At 37.0% G+C, this 11,262-nt stretch overlaps 1 protein-coding gene across 37 annotated transcripts in view; it reads right to left on the reverse strand.

The window, feature by feature from the left end:
- ABI3BP (ABI family member 3 binding protein) overlaps positions 1-11,262 on the reverse strand; it is a 241,306-nt gene that overhangs the window by 119,831 nt on the left and 110,213 nt on the right. For 31 of the 37 annotated variants that reach the window (XM_064582027.1, XM_064581586.1, XM_064582766.1 and 28 more), the window contains exons 10-14: positions 5,689-5,766; positions 3,837-3,908; positions 3,026-3,100; positions 2,135-2,206; positions 1,478-1,552 (exon numbers count right to left, since the gene is read on the reverse strand). In XM_064582027.1, the coding sequence (XP_064438097.1) occupies positions 1,478-1,552; positions 2,135-2,206; positions 3,026-3,100; positions 3,837-3,908; positions 5,689-5,766 (372 nt within the window). The remainder of the gene's footprint in view (positions 1-1,477; positions 1,553-2,134; positions 2,207-3,025; positions 3,101-3,836; positions 3,909-5,688; positions 5,767-11,262) is intronic. The other 6 variants (XM_064582377.1, XM_064584390.1, XM_045902784.3 and 3 more) reach the window with 4 other exon arrangements.

The raw sequence follows: 11,262 nt of genomic DNA on the forward strand, positions 1-11,262 counted from the left end.
AGATGAAAGGGACCTAAGAGTTCATCTAGTTTAGCTTGGTTTGAGAGCTGTCGCCCTCATGAATGATATGGAAGTCAGGCCAGGCACGGCACAGTGCAGCAGATAAGCCGTCACACAGGTCCACAGACTAGGTGTTGCCCTGTAATCACGGCACAGCTGTGCCTGTAGGATGGCTCAGTATGAAACTCTACCCCGAACCCAGAGTTTACATTCAGGTGACCTGAAATGCTGAAGATATTTTTGCACCCACATTAAGTAATTGCATTTGGTTTTCAGGGTCAGTGACTAGGGGAATGAAGGCTTAGAAAGACCCAATTTGAGACTTCTCTGGATTGGTTGACAACCATAGCCAACTTTCAAGTGTTTTCCCACTTGAAAGGAGAGACTCTAATAGACATGCTTACTTCATGTGGTGCCATCCTTTTATCTTTTGCTGAGATCTGAGCCCATCACATGTAACAGAGAAAGAATAATTTGACTAAAATCTGAAGGCACATTCTCACTCTTTCTCAAACCAGTCCTCTGCTGGAATCCTTTCTGGGGAATACCACCAAATGTCAGTGTGCTTAACTTCATTACATGAACTTCCAACCACATTACGTACTACATAATTTTTACTCAAAACATCACAACTAGAAGGTTCACAAAAATTAAAATGCAAACAAGTAAAACAAAAGTCATAGAAGTAATCACCCGAAGTGGTTTCTGAGGTTTTCTTATAATTCTCACATGCTTATCATTCTTTTTAGTTGTCTGCTAGACAGCAAAGAAAAGATGTACAAAAGAGGACTTTTTAAGTAAGGAAATATGTTTAAGGGGAAGTTGTCTCCCTCATCAGTTTTAGTGGTGGAACATGGAATTCTCGGGAGAAAAAAAAGCCAATTGCCACAGTTTACAAAAGAACAAACTAAGACCCAGGACAGTAGAGAAAAAGAGCTCAAATATATTGTTAATGGGAAAGCCAGAACTAGAATCAAGGTCCATTATTAATGCCAGGACCTGTGGTCTTTCCTCCATATCAAAATATGCTTACAGATTTTAGGATTTAGCAATAGCTTGCACATAGTGAGCTCTCAAATGTTCACTGAATATTTTTGTTGGAAAAAAAGCAAGTATCTATCTACAAGGGAGAAATTAAGCTGATATTGCTAAGTCAGACCCACGATATGTTATTTTTGTTGCTGTTCTCAATGTCATAAGAGGTCTCTAGAAAATCCATGAACCAATTCACAGTTTATCTTCTAGCCACACTTCCAATTATCTATCCAGACATTAAAACACAGATTTTTAAAACAAATACAAAACCATTTTGCTTTCGCATTGAGAAAAACATGATATTCCCCTAAGTATCAAGAATGGATTATAGCTTTACCATTTACTACAAGTATTTTGATAATCAACTAGGGAAACTATAAAAATAAAAACAAGTTATTCAATACTGTTGGTCCAATCTATTTTTAAAAAAGAATGAAATTACCAGTTTGAGGTGGGAGAAGTTTGGAATCTTCAGATGTTTTACTTGTAGGCACAATCCATGGCTTTTCACTCGAAGCTACAGCAAAAAGAAATGGAATTCATTGAAGGTTTTTGTTTTGTTTTGTTTTCTGCTTTGTTTTGTTTTTTGGAGAAGAGAAAGGGACAGAAATAGGTTGCTGGTATGGTTAAATGACTACCAGAAGCTTGCAATAAAAAAGCACATGCTAATCCAATCCAAAGTCATTTTATATCAAGAAATCAATATGCATCTATCCAGAGAGCATTTGATTAGTGATCAGAAAGAGACCAGATTTTGGGGGTGCCTGGGTGGCGAAGTCAGTTAAGTGCCCAACTCTTGGTTTCGGCTCAGGCCTGATTTCTTTTAAAAAAAGAGAAACCAGAGTTCAGTGTCATACTTTCAACATTTTTCAGGATAAACCCCGAACCTGTATAAAATTAACATACTTATGATTATTACATAAGTATAAAAATCAAATAGCGTTTTTCTGTTTGTTTTTACATCAACCCCTTGTTTGGCTGAGTTAACGGAATTCATCAGTTCATTGAGGTTTGCTAAGATAGGATCCAGTAAGCGTTTCCTACAGAATTAAGCCATCACCACCCTATCTTAACGCCAGCTTTAAGGTGTTACTATTACCCAGAGTGCCCTCAGGCTTCTCAAAGGGAAAGGGTGTATTTGCCTGAGGAAATTCTGGAAGCCTTTTCGGAGCTGCAATGAAACACATAACAAATGTTATAACCTGAGGTATGAGTAACAGAAAAGATTTTTCAAAATCTCAAGCTCACAAAAACAAAAAACAAACACAAAAAGGCAAATTGCTTATGTCAAGTAAGGTATTGTTAGTAGTAGTTCTTACTCTTGTGGTTTTGATGCTGGATACTATAATAAACTTCTTTTTCTATTTTTTATAATCAAGCTACTAAATTTAAAGAATTTGGATTGTTCTTTTCACCCTTATACTTTCCTAATTTCTTTAGTCATGTGTATGTGTGCCCTTACATATATTTCCTTTGAACTCAAATCAAGCACCAAACACATCTGAACTAAAAAATGTCCATCTAATGGAAAATAGACTTTCAGTAATTACACAGCATTATATTTAAGCTCCCACTCCAACAATTTTTGATATTGCACTCAAATTCTAATAAACAGTCTGCCAAAATAACATAAACATATCTTCTCCATCTGGAGAAACAACTGAGTAAAAAGATATTTAGGAAAAGTATAGAAAATAGTTTATTCAGTGACACAATGGTTTTGAATAAAAAGAATCAAATATAATATCAAAATACAATCACCAAAAAGAAAAACCCCCAAAAGATTTGTCATAAAGACTCTCCAGGATTCTAAATTATAAATATTTAATAACAGTTAAGGGCTTAGTGTTGGGGAGCTTATTGTTCTATAAACCATGTGTCCCTTCTTTCCTATGAGGAGATAAATATGAATGAATTAGCCTAAGGATTTCTTTTAGCATGCATAAAATTTTCAAGGTAATAACACGCTGTAATGTTTAATAATTTTTACCTAGAGTGCTCAGTGGCAATTCAAACCTAGGTATTAGAATAGTTTGCAGGGTTTCCGGGGTCCTTTCGCTGAGAACTAAAATAAAGAAGAATTCGGTCAGCAACTCCCCGAGGCAGGATTTGACACTAGGGCTCACACTTAATCATGGGAAGCATGCTCATAACACAGTGTGCACAGGGCAGCTGATGCCTTCATGGAAATAGCTGGCTCCCCCGGGAAAAGCTTCATATAGCTGTTAAAATGTGAAGGTATAGTTTCAAAGTGCGTGATGTGGCATGGAGGATCAACATCACGAGTACAAAACAGCACGCATGCTGCTTTTTTTTTCCAGCAGAAGACAACAAAGCAAGACTCTTTTGGGCCAAGCAGCAGTTAACTTGCATGACATGAAATTCTTATTAAAAAGCAGGACACTTTGGGGGAATCTCCTCAAGTTTAGTGCACACAAGACTAGGGAAGCCTACTGCAATAAACAGAAAGCACAAACACAGTCCAGATTTCCAGGTTTCCCCCACCCCTCCAAGATTTGTGGCTTAAAAGACTGGCATTCTGAGTTTTTTCTATACATCCCAAGAGACTGGTAAAAGCTGTGTGTAGTCAGCATCTAGCATCCCGAGCTGCCTAGAATATCAGTCACCAGGATCAAGGCCTGTTGTTAACTCTGTAATGGAATTGGTCCAAGAAATAGGAAAGTTAACGACTGCTAGTAAAGGGGGGAAATAAAAGGTAGGGGGGAACTAAGGCATTGGGGTTACTTTTTGTTTCTATGAGCATTGGGAGTTATTTAAGAAAAAAAAATTCTTAGAATTACCCAGTGTTTTTTCTGAAAATTCTAATGCGCTGGACACAGTGGGTTTCGTGGTTCTTGGCACTGACTCAGTCACTGGAAGGTAAAAAAAGACAACTTTACCAATTCAGGTAAAAATAATGAAGCAACCAAAGATCATAAGGTGTTTCTGTTGCCCTTTAGAATTAGGAACTGACACTTAAATTGACCAATTCTTTTCAAGTTAATTCAGGACTCCCTGAGCCGACACTTCTTCCAACCCTTCCTCAATGAGCTTGGTCCACTTTCCATGTGTTCCAAAAAGCGCAGTGAGCTGACCTTGGTGAAAGCACTTATTAATCATAGTTTTTTCCTTGCCTGCCTTTTTCTTTCTTATTATTTCCAGGGCTCAGCACAATGTCTGAGGTATAGTAAGCAAGCATATGACAAATATTAAATGAACTAATAAATGGGCAAATAAAACAGTGACCCAAGGCAAAAAGGTTTATTTGGAATGATTACACAAAAGATTTCTCTCTTCCAAACTGCAGTCAACATACAAAGCTTGGAACTGGATTGTAATTACAGTAAGGACTCAAATGCTCACCCGTGAGCCACAAACACAACACTGAATAATAAGGCATGGTGTTTGCCTAAGTGTTTCTGTATAGGAAAATTCTGAAGAAGCTTTGGCAGAGAACGAAGAGATCTGTAGACTCTCCCGTCAGATGCTGTGCCAAGAGAGGAGAAAGTATAAATGGGAAAAATGGGTAGGATCTTTGGGGCAGAAAATAACTTGGAGTCTACTGGATCATGCCTATGCTTTTCTTGTATTGACAAATTATACTGAAATTAGAAAAATTACCTAAGAATTTTATTTGAATAGAGCATTCCAGTATCTTAGATAGTTTGTTCCTTTGTCCCAACACCCATGAAGGTGGGGGATGGAAGGTCCATCTCCCACGTAGGTAGGAGCCTATATGTCTTACTCTGTCAGAAATATTCCTACTTGAATACGTTTCTTGAAATCAAGTTATTTTATTTTCCTGCCAATCTTTAGCTCTTCTGGACCGGCTATGAATCCAAGAGTTTAGTGCAAGGTAAATATCACTGATATTTCAATCTGTGGAAATTTTGTGGATTACAAAATTCACTTTAGATTGGAGATATTTTGCTAAATGCAAATTTGGGGAAATTCTTGCCAGATGTTTGTTTTACTGGGTTCCGGATGAAATGGTACTGCTCTGGCAAAAACTCTGTGGTTCATAGAGTAATATGTTCCTGGTGGGCAGGACTTAGGCAGTTCATTTAGACAAGAAATCCTGAATGTTTGCTAGTAAAGGCTAATAAACTATGGGGAAAATGTATCCCGCATTTATTCTTTAAAGGATTTTCAACAAACTATTATATATTTCTTTGTACTAGGATTATTAATCTTCCATAGAACAATTAATTCTAATTGTTCTAAATGATTCTAGGGAACTTTCATAGTTATCAAGCTGGGGATTTGGGAGGGAATATGGCATTTTGCTAAAATGACCACTTGTGAAAGAAATGAAAAATGAGCTCATATCTTCATATAAAAGGAGAGCAAATAAACCATAGTATTATATTTTAGTATAAAAATATTTCAGAATGTTGAGGTGACAACTTTCATTTAGCGTGAAAAATACAGCTTCCATATTACACATCAGGTCATATGATTCCATAGTTCCTTCTGCATTAGCTGTTTTTCCGAATGTTAAATTAAGGATCTACAATCTCTTATTGTTTGTGCTTATGATGAAAATTAATCTCCTAGTGGCCCTTCACTGAAAACAAGTACAAACTCATCAATCATTTACCATTTCAAAAAATATTTATTCTCTCGAAGTTAACGACATATGGATCTCATTACCTGTTACGGGCTGTGCTGGGAATTTTTCTACCTCTGGTGTTTTAGATTCAGCAGGTAATGCCAACGTTTCATTCTTAGCTAAAAAGCCAGAGAACAAACAATTCACCTCACTTCTTCATAACACAGTGCCCAAATATAATTCATTCAAACATCATCAAGTAACAGATTATTTCAAGAAATCTATATTGCTCTTAATTCTTCCCACCAGCCAGTCAACAAATTTATTGTGCATTTCCACCAGGGATTCTTCAGAATTCCATCTCATGAACCCTAGGTAATTCTTTAAGATTTAAATTGGCATTGGAATGAAGAAAAAAGTCACAACTCAATACTTGGATAACTCTCAAGTCATTCTCACTCATAAATAAGAGTTTCTGGAAAGCACAGGTTGTATTGCAAATATTCCCTAGAATTTTGTATTCAAGTACTCCTAATTAAAAATAATAACAATGCATAGAGATTTTCCATTATTATACACAGTAAAAAAAAAAAAAAAAAAACCAATAGGTTAGGACAGTGAACCTTTAGAAAAACAAATAACTCACATAGGAAACTAAGATATTTAAAAATATTTGTGACCAAAAAATAGCAACAGCTATTCATTTGAGCCACACATTAACACTGATCTTTTCTTTTGGTCTCTGTGTGAATTCGGCATAGTGAATGAAATCGATTTTTTTCCATATCTTTTAGCTTCTTCAGAAAACTACTTAGGAAACTTTCTTCTAAAATTTAGGTATTCTTTCCTTTTTTTTTTTTTTTTAAGATTTTATTTATTTATTTCAGAGAGAGAGAATGAGAGAGAGCACATGAGAGGGGGGAGGGGCAGAGGGAGAAGTAGACTCCCCGCCGAGCAGGGAGCCCGACACCGGACTCGATCCCGGGACTCCAGGATCATGACCTGAGCCGAAGGCAGTCGCTTAACCAACTGAGCCACCCAGGCGCACTAAAATTTAGGTATTCTTTTCAAAGAAAGCACATTCCTATACCAGAAATCCCCAATGATTAAGATATTTCCCATTTCAAAAATGCACTCAGGATGAACTTGATTCAGCTATTTAGCTACTTGTAGTATTTTGAAAGTCTAGGGGCATGAAAGAATTCATTCATCTTTAAGATACCCTGATCATGTCAACTTGAAATGATTATAATCAGATGGGATTTTTTTAGAGTCCTAGAACTATACGGGACTTCTTGGGTTTCTCAACTATTTTTGGGCTGGATAATTTTTTTTTGTTAGGTCGGAGGTCGGGGGGCTCTTTCCTGTGTACTACAGAACATTTAGCAGGATTTCTGGTCTTTATCCACAGGATTCCATTAGCACTTCCACAACTGTGACAACCAGAAATGTCTCCAGATACTGCCACATATCCCCCGGGGGACAAAGCTGCCCTCTGCTGAGATTAGATCAATAGTTAATCAATTCTGTCAAAGTTCTTAAAGGATGAACATCTTTTAACTTCCTTCTGTAGTTCACATCACTGTTGTAAAGACCATTTTCTTATCAGTTAACATGGGCTACAAAATATTTATTTACTTCTGAAGAACGTAAAGACAACTATAAAGTCGTCCCTTTCACAATGATAATAGAAGTAAATCAGTTTTCAGTCTGCATTATGGAAGTCTACAATAGATTCTTCCATAGAGCTAATTATTTTCGAGAGTGTTTTAAGATGCTAGACACAGGTGTCAGAAGTGCTACCGTGCTTGCCATATCTAACGGTCAAGTGCGTGTTTTGGATTCATGTGTACATGATGTTGCACGGCATTTTTACACAACAGAAATGTTAAATACCATTGTTCAAATTAATTAAGCAGGGCATAAAGAGAAGGGACTCTCTGAAATAACTACACAGCAGTCCAGTAGAAATTTATGGTAACTTCCATTCTTAAAATTTCTAAATTTAATCAACATTTTTCTGTTGCAGTCACAGATTTTGTTTAGAACCACTGTGATTGTTAGCATAGGAAAAAAACATTTAGATTACAGATTTTTATGAACTCTGGTCTTCTTATTTTCAAGTGTACCATGGGAAGTTTTTTTTTTTTTTCAAGTGTGAGATTATAAAGTTTTTCTTTAGTGCTCTTTCCTTTTTCAGGGTCCTCTTCTCCCTCAAGACACTTTTGCTAATCCTCTTCTTCCTGTGTAATAGCCTACATTCTCAGTGGTTTCCTTGGCTGACTAGGACTATTTATTTATTTTAACATACAGATTCTATACTCTCAAACAATGCTCTGAATTACTCTGCTTTAGCTCCTTATATTAAAAACATGCCCTCAGCTGGCAATCACATTAACCTAAAATTAGGCTGTTAAGGGGGGGGGGGCGGGGAAGGTAAACCACCTTCCCAAGAGACATTTGTATTCTTTACACATCACTAATTCCTTACAAAGGCATACTGTATTTCTAAATATGGCATTTCAGATGTCAGAAAAAATACTAGATGGGGAAGATAATTTGCATCAGAGCACCTTTATGTCTCTTACCAACCCACAAGCACTCACCTACACTATCTATGGACAACTGCAGTCTTGGCAAGAGCAGAGTAAAATGCCACCAGAATATGACCTAAAACCCAGGAAATTCCCTTTCCTCTCGGATTCTTCTGTACCTTTTTTCAACACAGTTGTTTCCTTTCATTTTTGGCAGGCTAAGTCTTGGCTTTGGCCAACCCTCTGTATGCCCCAGGGAGGGGTGTGTGTAATACTAGCTTTCTTGTTTATTTCTCTCATTATTCACACCATGTGTTCTTAGAACAAAAGCTATTAATTTCTTGATGTCCCATGATGGGCCCCACTGGAATGAGGATATTATTTTTAGGATTCGCCCCCTCAAAAAAAATAGTACTTTTCTGAATTGCAGTGTTAAATAATTTCAGGAAAGTTTATTTCTCCCTTGCTAGTATAAAGAACTATTAAAGCAGTATCTCTTTCCATTCAAAACGGTAAACTTAAAATGTAATTTTTAAATACAGTCTGCCAAGGTGGTATATTTGATGGATTTGCTGGGCATTTTCAAAGATACTAGCTATCAAGCTCTTCAATGCATAAGAAATTTGTCATGTGTTGAATTTAAGATGGTGTTTCCACAGAAAAACAAGTCAAAAAAGATACTGTTTGCATACAATTTTTCTTTATTGAAATCACACTCAATCCTGAAAGCTTTTAGTGAATCGTATCAGAAAGATAAAAGCAAAAAACAAAACAAATGCACTGTTTTATTCTCTAAAGAAAACAAAGATTGAATGGGTATTAAGATAGTGTGGAGAACTTTGCAAAAACCAAAAAGTTTAGGAAATATCACTCAAGACTGAAGAACAAAACATGCTTCAGTTCAAAACTGACAGTAGTGGTCTGGGGAAAACTGCTCATTTTCAACCTCCTTCACAAATTCTGTATTTTGTAGTTTTGCTGGATGGATTAGGGATCACATCAGTAAGAGAATGGCCAGTTCCTTTTATTTCCCTCCTTCCAAACAAGGTTTTCCCAAGGGCAGGGTGAGGCACATAGGCTCCGGGCAGAGAAGAGGTGAGCACAAGAAAAGGGACCACTGGATTCCAAACATAGTTTCGGTGAGGAAAAGTTAATTTGGAAGGTTCCTGGATCTTAGCACAGCATTTAGATGTTGCAGGGTTTAGTCACAGTTTTATAGCTAAAAAAGAGGTGATCGAGTCTGATGTACAAATTAAAGAAATGATGTCTACAGTCACTTGTCTACATTCTCGGAGGTAACTCACTCTGGGACTAAGAGGTATGAATATTTCGTAATGAAAATGGAAGGATGCACAAAATCACAAAGACTGGCAAATATTTGCACATCTTAATAAAATGATGTGTAAGTTCTGAGAATTTTTCTACAATTGGTGGGACTGTTAAGTCTATCCATTAAGTGCTCTTCTACTTGCTTAAGGTTTTGTTCCTGCTTCTTCCGGTAAATTCTCAAATTAACAGCTAAAGAGAACTTAAGAGTTCACATTTTGAAACTGTTCCAATCTGATTGCCAAGGAGCTAGTCACGAGTGTACTCCTTAATCCCTATCACCCATGTAACCCATCCCCCCCCCCCCCCCCAATCTGGTAACCATCAAACAAGCAAACAGGTCAGGAGAAATTAAGTCTGAGGTCCCGGTGTGGGCAGGTCCTGTGCCTGTGTAACTCACCAGCACAGTACCAGCGACTTGCAGTTATGCCAGAGAGTAACACTTGGTAATTACGTGTTGACTGAATGTTGCCACACAGGGGCCCAGGGGTCCATTTCTGCACCCACACAAGGTGGACATTCATTTATATATGTGTGAAAGTTCTTTGCTAGTGCCTAATGCGGAGAAAACATTCTGCATTTTTTAGTTTTGTTCTATTTCTACATCATGCCATCTCCTTCCACATTTATCAATAGCTCAAGACTATCTCCAGAGACTGTGGAGGGGTGGTTCTCAAAGTATGGTGCCCAGGCAAGTGGCTTCAGTATCTCCTGGGTGCTAGTTAAAAAGGCAAATTCTCAGGTCCCTCACCTCATCTACTGAATCAGGAGCTCTGCGGGTGGGTCGAGCAGTCTGGGCTCACAAGCCCACCAGGCCTCTCGTGCTCCATCAAGCTGGAGATGCTGTGCTAGACAGAGGGTCCGGACTAATTTGATACTCAAATGCGGCAACTAATTTACCCCAGGGAGCACGGCAATTTTTCCCTGGGCTCCTTTTAAAGGGTTTTGTTGGGATTGTCTCCCCATAAATTGTTATGTTTTTAAAACACTGAAATTATATCAAGTTCTTTCTACAAGTAGGAGGCAGTATCAATCTCAAGTAAATAATAATTCTAACACATCTGACCTCTACATCAGCTCTCATTGAAAACATCTCATGGCCCCTCGACAGTATAACAATTTTCTAACAATCACTCTATTTGAAAATTTTACCTAAATAAATGTATACATCTTGGATAATTTGATAAATGTTCACTTTTTAAAATAAATATAAATATATTTTATATAATATATAATAACTATTTACCTACAGAATGTAATTTATATAAATACTTCCAACTCTCCAATCTCTCTGCCCGTTTTCCAATTTTTTTTTATCATGGCAAAATATACATAACATAAAATGTATGATCTTAATTAACCTTTTTAAGTATACATTTCAGTAATATTAAATACATTCATAATGTTGTGCAACCATTGCCACCATCCATCTCCAAAACTCTCATCTTATAAAAGTGAAATTATATCATTAAACCCTAACTCCCCATTTCCCTCCTCCCTCCAGTCCCTAGCAACCACCATTATACTTTCTGTGTATAAATTTGACTGCTTCAGGTACCTCACGTAAGTGGAATCGCACAGTATTTGTCTTTTTGTGACTGGCTTATTTCACTTAGCTAATGTCCTCGAGGTTCATCCATCTTGTAGCATGTTTCAGAATTTCCTTCCTTCTCAAGCCTGAATAATATCCTATTGCACATATAGCCACATTTTGCTTACCCCTTCATTTCACTTTTACTTTTTAATTTTTTTTTAAGTTTTTACTTAAATTCTGGTTAACATACAGTATCGTATTAGTTTCAGGTGTACAATATA

Source organism: Mirounga angustirostris, unplaced genomic scaffold (genome assembly GCF_029215605.1).
Source record: "Mirounga angustirostris isolate CCGP_5_RB_7025 unplaced genomic scaffold, mMirAng1.0.hap1 SCAF_1, whole genome shotgun sequence".
In the NCBI taxonomy this organism is placed as follows: Eukaryota; Metazoa; Chordata; class Mammalia; order Carnivora; family Phocidae; genus Mirounga; species Mirounga angustirostris.